Raw genomic sequence first — 19,333 nt, forward strand, 5'->3', positions numbered from 1 at the left:
ATAAATGAAATCTAATTAAAAAAAGAAAAAATAAATGAGCTTTACAAAAAACTTGAAAGAGAGAAAAGCAGTAATCTACATTCATATAGGAAAAGAAAAGGGTAGGACAACCACATACTCTGAAAATTCAAATATGTCTGGAGGTAACCACATTACCCTGTCCTACACACAACTTCCACATATGGTGTTTGGGAAAACAAATATTTAAAAAGATTAATAGCAAATTAAATATTTTAATGATGCTATTTTCCAATTCTTTACCAAAAACCAATTAAAATACTTTCTACTTTGTATAAATTTATAAAATAATTATGGGAAAAAGTATTGCTTTGTTTCTTGGCTAATAAAGGCAATAATTTTCCTCACGGAGTTTAAAGGAGGGCCCAAATTAGCTTCATCCTGTCACCACACCATTTCCTCTCACATGTGAAAGACAAAGCCTTAAATATTCTATCCATAAGCTTTTCTTTATTAAGCTAGCTCTAACTATACCACAACAGCTGGCTGATAATAAACATTTGTGCCTTTAATAGCATCTATCTGTAGAAATTACTTAAAGGTCACATATTTAAACAAACATATGAAAAAATAGAGAAATGCACCAGATGTCCAAACTTGTGAACCAAAAACAGAACAAGTTACTTTATATTTCATTCAAGTTTACATTCAAAACCTAAAAAGGTATGCTCTTCATAGTTCTTAACCAGATCACAACCAAAAAGTACATATACAAAAAAAAGATAAACAGAAAGCCTTAGCATCAGAAAAGCAGTAATTAAACATGAAATCCAGAGGAAGTAATCACAAAACAAGGATAATAGTGAAGGTAATAAAGACTGATGACTCTTTTGTCCCTAGTGTACAAACTGCTAATGACATTTTTGCTACACACAGTAAATATTCCATGTCAATAAGTGATTTTTGAGTTTTTATGTTTTGTTTTTTTAAAATAGTCTTGTCAGTTATTTTTTTCTTGCTACCTGTTTGCCGTCTCCCTTTAAATTTATTACAGGCCAAATAACCAGATAAAACTTGTTAGGTACTGTATTTAAAATTTGAGTAAATAGTGTTAAACTGCTCTCCTCTTAAGTGAGTTTGGGTGCTAAAGCTGATATTTACATTGACAGCTCAGGGGCTTTTCATGGTTTCTTCCTGATTATTTTACTATGCTCTAAATAACTGAAAATGGTAGTTGAAATCTCCAAGGCACAGTTAAGGCTGCAGGTAGGCGTGGGAAGAGGAGTAGGGAAGAGTAGAAGAGAGATACAGAACAATACACATGTGGCTGACCTGTATTAATAAGACAAAACATAACCTGTGTGTGTGTATATATGTAAATGTACAGAAGGAAGTCTGGATAGCATATATACCAAAAGGCTGGCTCTCCTCTAAGGGAGTAGATTTAATGTGGAATGGGGTGCAAAAATTTACTTGTTTTTACTTTTTATGATAATGTATTGACTATGAACATGAATTTAACTTATGTATCAGAACTTCTTTAAAATTAAGTTTTGTTTCATTTTAAAAATTTATTGAAGTGTATCATTCATACACAAACATATACATAAACAGGTATATAGTAAAAGCTGTGAACTTACAGAACAAGCATGCATAACATCATACAGGGCTCCTGTAATGGTTAAGCCAATTTGTCAACTCAGCCAGGTAATTGTGCACAGTTGGTTGATTAAGCAAGCACTGGGGTAATTGTAATACAAGGACATTCATGGACTTTAGCCACCAGTGAGTGAGTTTACAGCATAGAAAGCTGATTACATCTACATCAATCAGGGAGATTGCCATCAGCAATGAGTGATGCTTTATCCAATCAGCTGAATGCGTTGAAAGGAGAAGTGATTTCAGCATTCAGAGAGAATTTCCCAGCTCGGCTTTGGGCAGCCAATATCTCCCGGAAACTCATCAAGGACCTTCTTTGGACTTTCACCAGAGACCCTGGTTTTCAGCCAGCCTGCAGAACCTGGACTTGTGCATCCCCATGGTCATGTAAGAGACTCTTATAAATTCTCATACTATTGACAGATACCTCCTGTTGATCTGTTTCCCTAGAGAACCCTGACTAATACAGCTCCCATATATCACCACACCACCAATACCTTACATTGTTGTGAAACATTAATAACAGATTATAAAGGAACATAGACAAAGTATTACTATCTATAGTCCATATCTCATATTTGGTATATTTTTTTTCATAAACCATAAAATTTATCTAAAGTGTGCAATCAATGGCACTCGGTATAATTGCAGAGTTGTGCATTCATCACATCGATAAATATTAGAAGTTACATTACTCCAAAATAAAGGGAAAAAAACAAAAAACAAACTATCATACTCATGTTAGTGGTACTAATTACAAATCACATGATGTCCTTTCACCATTTCTATTCATTTCTAAACATTTCCAAGCAACTTTCTACCAATTCTGCACAGATTAAACCTCAATTTTCCATTCTCTGACAACATTCTATTCTCTGGTGACTTATTTTCTAGCTATTAACTCCATGAGTTTGTTCATTATATTTAGTTCATAATAGCAAAATCATATATTTGTCCTTTCTGTCTGGCTTGCTTTACTCAACGTAATGTCCTTCAGGTTCATCCTTGTTACATGCTTCACAACTTCATTTTTACTTATAGCTGAATAATACTCCATCGTATGTATATACCACAGTTTGTTCATCCATTCATTGGTTGATGGACACATGGGTTGTTTCATCTTTTGGCAACTGTGATTAATGTCACTATGAAGATCAGTGTGCAGATGTCTATTTGTGTCACTGCTCTCAGTTCTTCTGGACATACACTTAGTAGCGGTATCACTGAGTTTCACGGTAGATCTATATCTAACTTCCATAGGAACCACCAAACAGGCTTTGAAAGAGGCTCTTCCATTCTGCATTCCCACCAACAGAAAATAAGCCTTCTTATCTCTCCACATCCTCTCCAACACTTGTAGTTTTGTTTTTTTAAAAATTAGTAATAGTGACCATTCTAGTAAGTGTAAAATAATTTCTCATTGTAGCTTTGATTTGCATTTCCCAAATCACTACTAATGTTGAATATTTTTTAATGTCATTTTAGCGATTTGAATGTCTTCTTTAGAAAAAATGTCTATTCAGGTTTTTGCCCATTTTTTAATCTGGATGTTTGTCTTTTTATTGTGAGTTGTTGCATCTCTTTACATATCATGGATATTAGACCCTTGTTGGATGTGTGATTTCCAAATATTTTCTTCCTTTTTACCCTCTTCACAAAGTCCTCTGAGGTGCAGAAGTGTTTAGTTTTGAAGTGGTCCCATTTATCTATCTTCTCTTTCGTTGCTTGTGATTTGGGTATAGGTTTAAGAGACACCACCCTACCCCCCGTCCCAAACACACACCTACTTTAAGGTCTTATAGATATATCCCTATGTTATCTTCTAGTATATTGGTCCAGACTTTTATGTTTAGGTCTTTGATCCATTTTGAGATGATTGTGGTATAGGGAGTTAGATAGGGGTCCTCTTTCATTCTTTTGGTTATGGATATTCATTCCTCCCAGCACTATTTGTTGAAGAGACTGTTCTGTCCTAGAAAAATGGACTTGGTAAGCTTATAAAAAATCAGTTGATCATAGAGGTGAGGGTCTATTTCCGAACTCTCAATTTGATTCCATTGATCAACATATCTATGCTAATATCATGCTGTTTTGACCACTATAGCTTTATAACACTCTTCAAGGTCAGGAAGCATGAGCCCTCCAACTTCAGTCTTCTTTTTTAGGATGTTTTTGGCTATTCAGGATCCCTTTCCCTTCCAAATAAATTTGATAATCGACTTTCTATTTCTGGAAAGAAGTCTGTTTTAATTTTTATTGGTATTGTGGTGAATCAATAAATCAATTTGGGGAAGTAGATGTGGTTCAAGCTATTGGACTCCCGTCTACCACACGGGAGGCCCAGGTTTTAATTCCTGAGGCCTCCTGCTGAACGCAAGCTGGCCTGTGTAGTGAGCTGGCCCAAGTGGAGAGCTGGTGCAGCAAGATGACGCAACAAAAAGAGACAAGAGAGGAAAGACAGTAAGAGATACAGCAGACCAGGGAGCTGAGGTGATGCAAGAGACTGAGCACCTCTCTCCCACTCCAGAAGGACCCAGGATCAGTTCCTGGTGCCATCTAAAGAGAAGACAGGGAAGTAGGTTTGGCTCAACTGACAGAGTGTCCACCTACCACATAGGAGGTCTAGGGTTCAAACCCAGGGCCTCCTGGCCCATGTGGTGAGCTGGTCCACGCACAGTGCTGATGCGCACAAGGAGTGCCATGTCACACAGGGGTGTCCCCACATAGGGGAGCCCCACGCACAAGGAGAGCCGCCTCACGTGAAAAAAAGCACAGCCTGCCCAGGAATGGCACCGCACACATGGAGAGCTGATGCAGCAAGATGACACAACAAAGAGACACAGATTCCTGGTGCCGCTGACAAGAATGCAGGCAGACACAGAAGAACACATAGTGAATGGACACAGAGAGCAGACAACGGTGGGGGGAAAGGGGAGAGAAATAAATAAAATAAAATCTTAAAAAAAATAATAAAGAGAAGACAAACAGAAGAATGTACAACAAATGAACACAGAGAGCAGACAACGGGGGGGGGGGGGGGGGAGATAAAGAAATCTTTATAAATGAATGAATGAATGAATTTGGGTAGAATTGACTTCTTCACGATGTTCACTCTTCCAATCCATGAACCCGGAATATCCTTCCATTTGTTTAGGTCTTCTTTGATTTCTTTTAGCAGTGTTTTGTAGTTATCTGAATACAGATCCTTTATATTCCTGTTTAAATTAACTCCTAGATTCTGAGTCTTTTGTTGCTATGGTAAATGCAACTTTTTTCTTGATTTCTTCCTCAGCTTGCTCATTATTAATGTGTAGAAACACTACTGATTTTTGATTGCTGATACTGTATCCTGCCACTCTGCTGAATTCATTTATTAGCACTAATAGCTCTGTTGTAGATATTCGGTCTAATATAGGATCATGTCATCTGCAAATCGTAAGAGTTTTACTTCCTCTTTTCCAATTTGGGTGCCTTTTAGCTCTTCCTTCTTGCTTAAGGCTCTAGTTAAAACTTCTGGCACAATGTTGAATAATAGTGGTGACAGTTGGCATCCTTGTCTCGTTCCTGATCTTAGTGGGAAAGCTTTCAACCATTCTCCATTGAGTAGGATGTTGGCCCTGGGATTTTCGTACATGCCCTTTATTATGTTGAGGAACTTCCCTTTAATGCCTATCTTTTGAAGTGTTTTTATCAAGAAAAGATGCTGGATTTTGTCAAATGCCTTTTCTGCATAAATCGAGATGATCATGTGCTTTTTTCCCTTTGATTTGTTAATGTGGTGTATTACGTTAATTAATTTTCTTATGTTGAACCACCCTTGCATACCAGGAAGAAAATCCACTTGATCATGGTGTATAATTTTTTTTATAGGTTGTTGGATTTGATTTGCAAGTATTTCTTCCCTCCCCTTCCCCCCTGCTGTTTTTGCTGTCTGTCCATTAATTGTGTCATCTTCTGTATCTACTTCTCTTTTTGTCTTTTCTTCTCATTTTTCTCCTCTAGAATTCACGAGGATTTGATCCTGGGGACCTTGGATGTGGAGAGAGGTTCCCTGTCACTTGCACCACCTCAGTGCCTGGTTTCTGTTGCGCCTCACCTTGACTCTCCCCGTTGTCTCGTTTTTGTTGCATCATCATCTTGCTGCATGACTCACTTGTGTGTGTACTGGCTCACTGCGCTGGCACTGGCTCACCATGCAGACACCTGGCTCATGGTGCAGGCACTCAGCTCGCTGAGCAGGCACTAGGCTTACTGCACAGGCATGCTTTTTTTTTTTTTTTTAATCACCAGGAGGCCCCAGGGATCGAACCTGGGTCCTCCCATATGGTAGGTGGAAGCCAATCACTTGAGTCACATCTGCTTCCCTGATTTGCAAGTATTCTTTGGAGAATTTTAGCATCTATGGTCATTAAAGAGATTGGTCTGTCACTTCCTTTTCTTGTATCTTTATCTGGCTTTGGTATTAGAGGGATATTAACTTCATAAAATGTGTTGGGTAATTTTACCTCCTTTTCAATTTGTTGAAAGAATTTAAACAGAATTGGTATTAATTCTTCTCTAAATGTTTGGTGGAATTCACCTGGGAAGCCATTTTGTCCTGGATTTCTTTTGTTGGAAGGTTTTTGATGACTGATTCAATCTCTTTGGTTGTGATAGGTTTGTTGAGCTTCTGTATGTCTTGAAGTCAGTGTAGGTTGCTGGTCCATTCATAGAAATTTGTTCATTTCATCTAGGTTGTCTAATTTAGTGGCATACAATTTCTAAAAATATCCTCTTATGATTCTTTCTATTTCTGCAGGGTCAGTTGTAATGTCTCCCCTTTTGTTCCTGATTTTATTTATTTGCATCTTCTCTCTTTTTTCTTTGTTAGCCATGCTAAGGGTTTGTCAATTTTATAGATCTTCTCAAAGAACTGGCTTTTGGTTTTGTTATTTTCTCTATTGTACTTTCTGTTCTCAACTTCATTCATTTCTGCTCTAATCTTTGTTGTTTCCTTCTGCCTGCTTGTTTTGGGTTGGTTTGCATTCATTTTTTAGTTTTTCCAGGTGTTCAGTTAGGACTCCAATTTTAGCTTGTTCTTTTCTTAATGTAAGCATTTAGGGCTATAAATTTCCCTCTTAGCACTGCCTCTACTGTGTCCCATAAGTTCTGATAAGGTGTATTCTTGTTTTCATTCTTTCTGAAATATCTCCAATTTTTTTTTGCAATTACTTCTTGGACCCACTGATTGTTTAGGAGTGTGTTAATTTCCATATATTTATGAATTTTCCCCTTTCCTGCCTATTATTGATTTTCATCTTCATTCCATTATTTTTAAAAAGATTTATTTACCAATTGCAAGACCTTCCATGTGGTAGGCGGAAGTCCAATTGCTTGAGACACATCCATTTCCCTTCATACCATTATAATTAGAGAAGAAGCTTTGTATAATCTCAATCTTCTTAATTTATTTTTATTTTTTTAATGTATTTTTTAAAAGATTTATCTTATTTTTTATTCCCCCACCCCCTCATTGTTTGTGCTTGCTGCCTACTGTCTGGGTCCATTTGTTGTGTGCTCTCTATGTTTGCTCACCTTCTCTTTAGGAGGTACTGGGAACTGAACCTGGGTCCTACCATATGGGAGAGAGGCATTCAATTGATTAAGCCACCTCAGCTCCCTGGTTTATCTCTCACTGTCCTTCTTTTTTTCTTTTTAAGATTTATTTTTTAGTTTAGTTCTTTTTAATTATCTATCTATCTATCTATCTATCTATCTATCTATCTATCTATCTATCTATCTATTCCTCTTCCCTTCCCCACCCCTGGTTTATCTCTCACTGTCCTTCTTTTTTTCTTTTTAAGATTTATTTTTTAGTTTAGTTTTTTTAAATTATCTATCTATCTATCTATCTATCTATCTATCTATCTATCTATCTATCTATCTATCCCTCTTCCCTCCCCCCCTCCACCCCCAGTTGTCTGCTCTGTGTCCATTCACTGTGTGTCTGTGCCCGCCTGTATTCTTGTCGGTGGCACCCAGAATCTGTGTCTCGTTTTTTGTTGCATCATCTTGCTGCGTCAGCTCTCCATGTGTGCGGCATCATTCCTGCGCAGGCTGCAGTTTTTTCGCGCTGGGTGGCTCTCCTTATGGGGTGTACTCCTTGTGCGTGGGGCTCCCCTATGTGGGGGATACTCCTGTGTGGCACGGCACTCCTTACGCTCATCAGCACTGCGCATGGGCCAGCTCATCACACAGGTCAGTAGGCCCTGGGTTTGAACCTTGGACCTCCCATGTGGTAGGCGGATGCCCTATCCATTGGGCCAAATCAGCTTCCCTCTCATTGTCTTTCCTCTGTGTCTCTTTGTTGCATCATCCTGTGGCATAAGCTTTCTGCACTTGCCCATTGTGCCAGCTTGCCGTCTTGCTCATCTTCTCCAGGAGGCACTGGGAACCGAACCTGGGATCTCCCATGTGAGAGGAGGGAGCTCAATCACTTGAGCCACATCTACTTCCCTTCTTACTTTATTGAGAGCTGTGTTGTGGCCTAACATGTGCTCTATCCTAGAGAAATATCTATAAACAGTTAAGAAAGTATAAGCTGCTGATTATGGGATGCAATGTTCTCTATATGTCTGTCAGATCCAGCTCATTTATCATGTTTTTCAAGGCCTTGTTCCTTGTTTGTTCTTCTGTCTAGTTATTCTTATATGAGTGATGTGTTGAAGTCTCCAACTATTATTGCAGCAACATCTATTTATCCTTTATAGTTTTGCCAGAGTTAGCCTCAAGTATTTTGGGGGAACCATGGTTAGGTGCACAGATATTTATTACTGTTACTCCTTCCTGATGGATTATTCCTTTTATTGTTAATAGTACATAATGGTCTTCTGCATCTCATCACCCTTTTCATTCATTTCCATCTTCTCTCTTTTTTCTTTGTTAGTCATGCTAAGGTTTGTCAATTTTATAGATCTCAAAGAACTAGCTTTTGGTTTTGTTATTTTCTCTACTGGTTTTGTTCTCTGTTTTGTCAGATGCCAGTACAGTTACCCTTGCTCTCTTTTGGTTACTATTTGTGTGAAATAACCTTTTTCCAGCCTTTCACTTTCAGTCTGTTTGCATCCTTGAGTGTAAGGTGTGTATCCTGCAGACAGCATAGGGATGGCTCATGTTTTCTTTTTTTTTTTTTTTTTATTTTTTTATTTTTTAATTTTTTATTGACTTTGTAATAATATTACATTAAAAATATATATGTGAGGTCCCATTCAACCCCACCCCCCCACCCCCCCTCTCCCCCCCCCCCAACAACACTCGTTCCCATCATCATGACACATCCATTGGATTTGGTAAGTACATCTTTGGGCACCTCTGCACCTCATATACATTGGTTCACATCATGGCCCTCATGTTTTCTTATCCATTCTGTCAGCCCATGTCTTTTGATTGGGGAGTTTAATCCATTAACATTCAATGTTATTAATGTAAAGGCATTACTTACTTCAACCATTTTATCCTTTGGTTTTTATAATGTCATAATTTATTTTTGTCCATCTTTTTACCCTTTTGGTTACACTTTCTGGTAGTCTTCACTTCTATACTCTCCTCTTGTCTTTCTTTTCTGGCTGAAGAACTCCCTTTAGTGCTTCCTGCAGAGCTTGATTCCTGTTTATGAACTCTTTTTGTTTCTGTTTATCTGTAAATATTTTAAACTCACCATCTTATTTGAAGGACAGTTTTGCTAGATCCAGTATTCTTGGCTGACAGTGTTCCTTTTTCAGTACTTTAATTATATCATGCAACTGCCTTCTCGCCTCCTTGGTTTCTGAAGAGAAATCTGCATTAAATCTTATTGGATATCCCTTATATAGTGATGTTTCACTTCTCCCTTGCTGCTTTCAGAATTTTCTCTTTATCTTTGGGATTTGGCATTCTGAATATTACGGGCCTTGGGGTAGGTCTAATTGGATTTATTCTAATTGGAGTATGCTTTGCTTCCTGAATACATATATTCATGTCTTTCATGAGAGGTGGTAAATTTTCAGCCATTATTTACTCAAATACTCTTTCTGCCCCCTTTTACTTTCTCTTCTCCTTTTGTAACTCAAAATACGTACCTTGGTGCTTTGTGTTATCATTTTTCTCTCTGAGCCCTGCCCAATTTTTTCCATTCCTTTCTCTCTCTCTCTTCTTTGCTCCTTTCAATGTCAGCTCTTCTGTCCTTTACATCATTGATTCTTTTTTCCATGACTTCAAATCTGTTGTTGTATGCCTCTATTGTATTTTTAATCTCATTTATTGTGTCTTTCATTCTAAGCTCTGTTATTTTTCTATCCACAGTTTCAAGATTTTCTTTGTGCTAACCCAGAGTCTTCTTAATGTCTTTTATTTCTTTAGCATGTTTTCCTTCAACTCAATGATTTGGCTTAGATGATTTGTATGAACCCCATTAATTAGATGTTTCAAGTCTTGTGTCTTATCTGGAGCTCTGATTTGTTCTTTTGCCTGAGTCACATATTCCTTTTTCTTAGTATGGCTTATAATTTTTTGCTGATGTCTAGGCATCTCATTCTGATGCTGACTTTATGCTGATATTCAGTTTCTCTCTCTTGCCTTGGGGTTTACTGTTAAGTAGCTGCTTGCTACCACTGTTCTTTTGAGTCTTGGTTCATATTGCTTTAGATATTTAGGATTGCCCCTGTTTAACTGCTCAAACTAGGGCAAAGGATCCAGTAATAGAGTGTAAACCAGTTTCCAAGAGCCTTGGAGATGTGGGCAGTAAAAGTACCTGGTTGCCTCTTTTATTTATTATTTTCTCTTCTTTTCATGCACTTTTCTGGTCTGCCAGCAGATGGCACTCTTTGGCAGACCTCTCAGCCCAGATACTGGGGGAAATAAATTCAGTGGAACTATGTGGATGGACAGTGCAGAAACAATGTCCTTAGTGTAGATCAAGCCTCATAAACAAACTTTCTCAGAAGCTGTTCTCTTCCCTTGGCTGGCTACACCCTCCTTCTGCCGCCTCAGCTACCAGCCTAGGGCATTAGGGAGGGTGTTTGAGAAGGCTAATAATCTTTAGCTCCCTTCAGGCTCTCCGAGCAAACAATATCACAGCCCCACCTAGCCTGGAAGTGTGGGACCCCTCCAATGCAGGAGATCAAGTTTACTTGCCAAAATCTGAATTTGCTATAGACTGTGTTCCTCCCTCTGCCCTCTCTGTGGGGGAAGAGAGGCCCTGCAACCCCCTCAGTCAGCAGTCACTGCAATCCATAGCCGCTGCAGTCAGCAGAATGCTATATGCTTGGGAAGGGGATGGGCACCAGCAGCAGCTGCAACAGCTTTACTCCTGAGATTTTTCCAACCAGACTCCCTTCCTTTGCCCCTTTCTCTTCTGGGTGGTGTCTTGCTTTTCCATGGTTTCCTAAGCCCCAGAGCAGCCCTCTAGTCAGTCTCCGTCTGTACTGTAGCTGCTTTTTCTGAGAAAGAAGAGATCCCTTTGCCTCTCTAATCCTCCATCTTCCCAGAAATCTAAATTAAGTTTTATTTTTTTAAAGACTTTTTTTTTTTAAGATTTATTTATTTCTTTATTTCTCCCCGCCCCCCGGTTGTCTGTTCTCTGTGTCTATTTTCTGCGTCTTCTCCTTTGTCCACTTCTGTTGTTGTCAGTGACACAGGAATCTGTGTCTCCTTCTGTTGTGTCATCTTGTTGTGTCAGCTCTCCGTGTGTGTGCGGCACCATTCTTAGGCAGGCTGCACTTTCTTTTGCGCTGGGCAGCTCTCCTTACAGGGCACACTCCTTGTGTGTGGGGCTCCCCTACACAGGGGACACCCCTGCATGGCACAGCACTCCTTGCGCGCATCAGCACTGCGCATGGGCCAGCTCCACATGGGTCAAGGAGGCCCGGGGTTTGAATCGCAGACCTCCCATGTGGTAGACGGACACCCTAACCACTGGGCCAAATCCGCCGCCCCAAGTTTTATTTTCAATGCAGTGTTCTTTGTCATCTATTAACTTCAATAAAAAAGTGTAAAAAAAAAGTCATATCGACAATAAAAAATAAAAAATAAAAGCTAAAAACAAAATTAAGTTTTAAATGGCTGATTTGTGATCTCTGAATAAAATAAGGCATTTAATGTTGAAACACAATGGGCTTCTCTCCTAATCACTAGTTCTACTGATTTCACTTGTTCTGTTTCATTTTATAATATAGTACATAAGGGGAGGTGGCAGGTAAGTAGCCCAGAATAAAGTAAATTCCAGAGGGAAGTCTGCTGGGAACAGGATTTGTAAATAATTAAGATAATTCACAATAGGTAATCAAGATTTGACTGAATTTCCTAGGTTTCCAATGCTAATAAGAGATCATTTATATTCAAAATATTAGGATAAGGGCTCACCACACTCAACCAGAGTGAAAGCCTCTTTTATACTACTGCTAAAACCTAACCTTCACACAGTAAGAGAATGAGGGTATGAGAAAATGCCACTAGTATACTATATGGATGCTGAAAATTTAATAGTAAATATTAATTTGACCACTCAATCTGAAATTCTCTAACTTAAAATATAAACCATTTCAAATGACCTAGTTTGGCACCGTGATCAAAACTTGCAACTATAATTCATGGAATAAGATATAATTCATATACCCCAGTTTCCCAAAGTTTCCATGTTCCATCCTGCCTCCAACCTTCAAATTCACAGAAGTGGGGGAAAAAAATCATCAAAAAAAAAGGACTAGGGAAACGGACTTTGGCCCAGTGGTTAGGGCGTCCGTCTACCATATGGGAGGTCCGCGGTTCAAACCCCGGGCCTCCTTGACCCGTGTGGAGCTGGCCATGCGCAGAGCTGATGCGCGCAAGGAGTGCCGTGCCACGCGGGGGTGTGGAGCTGGCCATGCGCAGCGCTGATGCGCGCAAGGAGTGCCGTGCCACGCAGGGGTGTCCCCCGCATAGGGGAGCCCCATGCGCAAGGAGTGCACCCCGTAAGGAGAGCCGCCCAGCGTGAAAAGAAAGAGCAGCCTGCCCAGGAATGGCGCCGCCCACGCTTTCCGTGCCGCTGACGACAACAGAAGCGGACAAAGAAACAAGACGCAGCAAATAGATACCAAGAACAGACAACCAGGGGAGGGGGGGAAATTAAATAAATAAATAAATCTTTAAAAAAAAAAAAAGGACTAGAGATAGAAAAAAAAGATACAGGATGTATTATATTTCACTTTTTAAAGATGCTCACTTATTAGATTTTCCTTCCTTTAACATCTCAAGTTTTAAAATCACAAAACAACATTCTTACATATCCTTAAAATTTGATTCTGTTTACACTAATGATATGCAGTGTAATTTAGCAGTCTTTGGATTTCTCAGATTAGACTACTCCAACAATAAAATTTTATAGCATGCAATAATTTGTAACATTGCTAGGGAAAAATATGAAATGTCCTATCCATACAGGTGATATACAGAAATGAGAAAACTAACTAATGAGAGAGCTTATTCCAACCCACCCTTGTTGTATTCTACTTGCTAGACTTGTTGTGAATTCTACATATTTGAGATGTAAAAGGATCTCAGAGTCTATACCTTTTGAACATCAAAAATCTATTATACTTATTGTTAATTCTGAAAGATAGTTTTGTCATAAAAAGACATTCATTTACTAATTGGCTACTATAAAATAAGGTGATAGGCACCACCAGTACTCAAATCCCCCCACATTCACAAATTCATCAAAGATAGCCGGTCCCATACCTGCCCTTCAGGTTCTCAAGTTCCCTGTGGTGCAACATGCTCCGCATGTGTTCGTCCATCTCCTTAAAATTAAAGAAAGCAGATTAAACTAAGGGAGGGTGCTTTGGAGAAAAAATTTCTCTGTTCCTATCCAATCAATAATCAGGGCTCAAGCTCACTGTGTCAAAAGTGTTAATTGCACTTACTCTTCTCACTTGAATATCCAAAACAGTTTCTCATTAAACAATTCTTTAGCTGTGTTTTTGACATTTTAAAGAAAAGGAATTCTTAAAAATGAAACACATATAAGTGGCTTTCCAAAAAGGTTAGAAAGTGCATTGTTATTAGGAGGCAAAAGATCTAAGAACAAAATATATGGGTTAAATTGTAACAGGGAGGAAGGGAGGGAGGGAGGGAGGAAGGAAGGGAGGAAGGAAGGAAGGGAGTACACTCCCTGAAATTACATAACTTCTCAACTATTTGGTTCCTTTTCTCCATACCTTCTTTCCCCACACAAATGAGAGTTTTTTAAGAGTAGGTTATAACTCCTACCCATGTTGGTATGCCCAAGGACTGCATGTGCTGAGTAAAGAGATGGATACATCACTTCTACCAGAGAGGCTGTATGGTAGATAAGTTTTTAAAAAATGCTTTGAACACAGAAGTTCACCCATTTCTTCACTTTAACTCTCACCCTGCCCACAAAGTATATATAGCCAATATGCCATAATCAGAGAATGCCTCTTTACACATAATAAAAGGGAGACTACAATTGTTGCTATTCACCAGGTCCTGTGTTAAGTGCCTTAAACAATTTTCCACTTGAACCACAAAAGTGCTGCTGAGGGAGGTACTATTAACTTGATAAGGATACAGAGAAATAAACTCATTCATTCACCACATATTTATCAAGTGCTTATTATGTCACAAGTACAGAGCCAGACATTAAAGGAATAAGTATGAAAATGCTCAGAGTCTTCCCTTCTCAGAGTTATAGGTAAGCAGTAAAATCAGGATTCAAACTCCAGCAGATCTGGCACCAAAGCCAATGTTTCAAACATCATGTCACACTGTAACAATCTACTACATTGAGGTTTTTTCATTATGTACAATTCATTTGTACATAAGAGACTATAATAACCCATTATTACCTTATCTACTACAGTGTGAAAAACAAGGTTGTAATTCAAACACTTTCTTCAAATATCAATTTTACCCAATATTACCATCATTTCCTCCCTATCTCCACAAGTGCTTCATTTGGAATGAGTAGCTTTACATGTGACTCTCACCCTTCTAAGCTACAACTGACTGGTCACCAACTAGAAATAACAGAGTTTAAATCTGAGTCACATTAGTTTCAGAATACTAGAATTTTAAAAATCCATAAATGATATACAATACCCATAGGTGAAGTCCCTATGCTTCCTATTGTTCAATTTTTCCTTGGATTAGAATAGGTATCATACGCCAAATATCTTAAACTTAATTTGAGTGAGATCTGTTCCTTATAACCAAGCCATTCTTGAACAAAAGAGTATTCATCGAAATGGGTTATTGCCTCTGATATCAGAAGTAATTCAATATTTTAGTTCAGTTACAAAAATGTTATTCACAACAATTTGTTTTGTTTTTTGAGGTACTGGGGGCCAGGGATCGAACCCTGGACCTTATATGTGGGAAGCTGGTGCTCAACCACTGAGCCACATTGGCTCCCCTGAGTTGGTATTTTTGTTTCTTCTACTTGTTGTTCTATTTTTTATTTATTTTTGTTTGTTTGTTTAGGAGGTACCGGGACCTCCCATGTAGGAAGTAGGCGCTCAACCACATGAGCCACAAATGCTCCCAACAACTAGTTTTTTGGGTTTTTTTTTAAGATTTATTTTTTATTTATTTCTTCTCCCCTCTCCTCCCCCTCCTAGTTGTCTGCTCTCTGTGTCCATTCACTGTGTGTTCTTCTGTGACCACTTCTATCTTTATCAGTGGCACCCAGAATCTGTGTTTCTTTTTGTTGCCTCATCTTGTGTCAGCTCTCCATGTGTGCGGCGCCATTCTTGGGCAGGCTGCACTTTCTTTTGTGCTGGGTGGCTCTCCTTACGGGGCGCACTCCTTGTGCTTGGGGGTCCCCTACGCAGGGGACACCCCTGCATGGCAGGGCACTCCTTGCGCACATCAGCACTGGGCATGGCCAGCTCCACACGGATCAAGGAAGCCCGGGGTTTGAACCGGGGACCTCCCATTTGGTAGGCAGACGCCCTATCCATTGGGCCAAGTCCGCTTCCCAACAACTAGTTTTAATGTGACTTATTTGCTAAAACACTTCACAAATTTTCCTAAATTTATATATGAAATCCTCCCACAACCTGCTCAAAGGAATAAATGCTAATAGCAAGACAAATAAGTTTTCAAAACAACTGGGAAAGAGCCACAAGCATAGGATTAAAGTAATAGCCCCAAATGCATATGTTCTCAGATACCAGGCTTCTATTTATTTCCTCATAGATTCATTGGTATTATGTTGGGGGAAGGGGAAATTTCATGAATAAATTTGGAAAACAGAGTAGTATAAAAACTATATATATTTTAAATGCAGGGTTTCTTAGTGTTTTTAAATGTTAATGGGCATTGGGACACTTAAGGCTGTAGTATACAACTTTTTCCCCTACCTAATTCACTCTAGAACCTTTTCCCCTCCACAGTGTATATGGAAGAACCAGGTTCCTCCTGGTTTGGGGAACTAAAGGAAAGAACTGCTTCAACGTTAGTTCTTCATAGACTATCTAAAAATAGATATCAGAGTAATCCCTTCCAATTAATCTATTCTGTTGATTTCTTAGGCCATTATCAACCTTAACCCCTAAATAATGTTATTCCTTTGCCTAAAAACCTACCATTGGTTTTCCTTAAGGCAGCCCTTATTTAAATTTCATTTGTTCCATGGAAAAGTGTGAAGACATGAAAACATATTTTAAACCCAGAGTAGAAAAAACGCAGGAAGACTTAAAATGGCAAAATCATGAGATATTACAAGATAGGGGTGCTACTCCAGGAAAGTCTAACACCATGCCTCTTCATATCTCCTGTCCATCTCACATACCTTCCCCATTTGCCACGTCTCTCTTACCTTCAGAGTAACAATAAAGAGGGAAGCTCAATGGATAGGATGTCCGCCTACCACATGGGAGGTCCAAGGTTCAAACCCAGGGCCTCCTGACTTGTGTGATGAGCGGGCCTACGTGCAGTGCTGATGCACGCAAGGAGTGCCTTGCCACGCAGGGGTGTCCCACGCGCTAGGAGTAGACCCCGTAAGGAGAGTCACCCAACGTGAAAAATGTGCATGTGCAGCCTGCCCAGGAATGGTGCCGCACACACGGAAAGCTGACGCAGCAAGATGATGCGACAAAAGGAGACACAGATTTCGGGTGCCGCTGACAAGAATACAAGCTGGCACAGAAGAACACATAGCAAATGGACACAGAGAGCAGACAACTGGTGGGGCGGGGAAGGGGAGAGTAATAAATAAAAAATAAATCTTTTAAAAAAAAGTAACAATAAAGAATTTTTATTTATTGAAAATTTGTATGAACTGTGGTCCAAACTTTTAAAACTAGAAGAGTAGAATGTTCTTTAACTTATAAAAGGCAGTAGGCATAATATTTGCTTCAGCAGGACATATATTAAATTAGAATGACACAGAGAAGATTAGCATGGCCCCTGTGCAAGGATGACACACAAATTTGTGAAGCGTTCCATATTTTTAGAAGACAAGAAGAGGGCTACTCTTGTACCCTGAGGACTACTGATTCTTAATGTATGTAGAAGTTATAATTAACTTGACAAAGTGTGAAAACGGGAAGAGTTGATGGTAACACATTATAGTGAGTAGCAGCTGGTTAACAAATGGGATTGTGGCTAAAAAGGGTAGTCCAGGGATGGAAATGTCAAATGAAAGAAAGCTAGAGAATAATCTAGGGACTGAATAACACAGCAAACCCAGAGGTGGATGAGAATTGTAGTTGATAGTACAGATGCAGGAGTGTCCTTCTGTGAGCTACAGTGGATATATGTCACTATTGCAGGGTGGTGGGAATGTGAAGAAGCATGGGAAAAATACAATTGGTATAAACTGTGGACTGTGGTTAACAGCAATACTGTAATATTCTTGCATCAATGCCAAAGATGTACTTTGGTGATAATGCGGGTTATGGAAAAAGTAAGCAAATTGTATGCTATGGACCACAGTTGGTGGTAACAGTCTGATGATATTATCTCATAATCTGGAATGAATATTTCACCACAGTGTGGTGTGTTGGTGAAAGGGTGTTGTACGGGAATTTTACACATGTCCATGATTGTTTTGTAAGTTCACAACCTCTGTAATAAAAATATATTTAAAAAAATAATAGAGTGGGTTGGGGGGAAAATTCACCAAATGTAAGATATGGATTACAGTGAGTAGTAATACTTTGACAATTCTCTTGCATAGTTTGTAACAAATGTTTCACAACAATGCAAAATGGTGGTGGGGGGGGGTAATGTATGAGACCCCTGTATGATGTCCTGCATGTTTATTTTTTAAGTTCACAATTTTTACTATATACTTATTTCTCATGTATGTTCTTGTATGAATGATACACTTAAAATTTTTTAAAAAGCAGTAGGCATATTATCAAACAAGAGTTTTAAATTTCAACTGATTTTCCATCACTAATGGAAATCTTCAATAGGGAAAAAATTCTTCCCATCAGGCTACTAGATAAATCATGGTCAAACCCTTCACTCTGGTATTCAGCACTGTTTGTCAACAGTCTTCTTAAATTACAGTGCTTTCACTATTCCCAATACAATTTGTTTTAATCACTTGAGCCCTCTGACCAACTGACTTTTAAAACTATAATACTCCATTCTACCTGTCACTTTCTTCATGTTGTTCTTCCACCTATATTGTCTTTCTCCATTTCTCTTAAACCATCTTAATCATAAACATCTTTCAAGGTTCACTATTCCACTTAGACTTCCATAGCCAACCTAGCTCATGATCATCTTCCCAGTTCTCTGAATTTCCAGTGACAATCAAGAAGATAGGAGGAAAAATGCTTAGTATTCAAACTAGCAACACTACTTTGAAAGCAAAGAATAAAGGCAAGAAAAACTAAAAGGCAAGACAAATTGAAGCCTATTTCCATAAGGCAAAGACAATTTCTTTTAGTTCTTAAAAATTTTTTTTCCTTTGCGAAATATCCTCACCTTATGGATGTCAGACATTGTTAAACCATTTCATCTATGCTGCACCTTGTACATTCAGAAATAAACAGAATGCAATATATATAATAAAGGCTGTTCAAAGAATGTATCGCTTTAATCAGCCAGAAAATGGTGTACCTCAAATAACCTGAATTTTAAGGTAGTTTCTATCTAATTGGTTACTATGACAGTCTGAAATTCTTTTATGAATCCCAAAAAAGAGAAAGATTCTGTTTTTGAACGAATCCATTCCTGTGGGTGTGAGACCCTTTCGACTGGACTGTATCAGTGAGGCATGACTCAGGTTGAGTCTCTGCCCTCTTGCTGGATCTATATAAACAGACACACACAGAGGAAAAGGAAGCCATTTTATATTGATCCTTCCATGTGAGAGAGAGGACTGCAAGAAAACAGAAGCTGCGAGAGCTTCAAGGAGCCAAGGTCCAGGGAGATGAGCATATGCCTAATAGTTCATTGCTGAAATCGGGAAGAAAGCAGAGCAACCAAGACTCATGAGAAGACCTGGAAAGAGACAAGCCCTATGCCGCAGCTGAGCTCCGGGAGATGGCAGATTCTGGAAGCAAGGCAGAGATCAGTGGCCATCTGTGGCAGTTTGAAATTATTTATGAACCCCCAAAAAGATAAGGATTATGTTTGTAAACTGGTCTGTTCCTCTGGACGTGATACCCTTTGATTGTACTGGATTCAGCTCAGATGTCTTTGATTAAATTATGCTAAGATTAGGACTCTGATTCGACCATAT

The 19,333-nt window shown here is 38.9% G+C and overlaps 1 protein-coding gene and 1 non-coding gene across 2 annotated transcripts in view; one reads left to right on the plus strand and one right to left on the minus strand.

Annotated features, from left to right (window-relative positions):
* Positions 1-19,333, minus strand: part of ZNF106 (zinc finger protein 106) — a 113,214-nt gene that overhangs the window by 42,197 nt on the left and 51,684 nt on the right. Inside the window, exon 3 of the mRNA XM_058294010.2 lies at positions 13,348-13,409. Coding sequence (XP_058149993.1) covers positions 13,348-13,409 — 62 coding nt within the window. The remainder of the gene's footprint in view (positions 1-13,347; positions 13,410-19,333) is intronic.
* On the plus strand, positions 16,982-17,085 carry LOC111761389 (U6 spliceosomal RNA). Its single transcript, XR_002794768.1, has one exon. It is a non-coding gene; the product is annotated as a U6 spliceosomal RNA (small nuclear RNA).

This window comes from Dasypus novemcinctus, chromosome 3 (assembly GCF_030445035.2).
Source record: "Dasypus novemcinctus isolate mDasNov1 chromosome 3, mDasNov1.1.hap2, whole genome shotgun sequence".
In the NCBI taxonomy this organism is placed as follows: domain Eukaryota; kingdom Metazoa; phylum Chordata; class Mammalia; order Cingulata; family Dasypodidae; genus Dasypus; species Dasypus novemcinctus.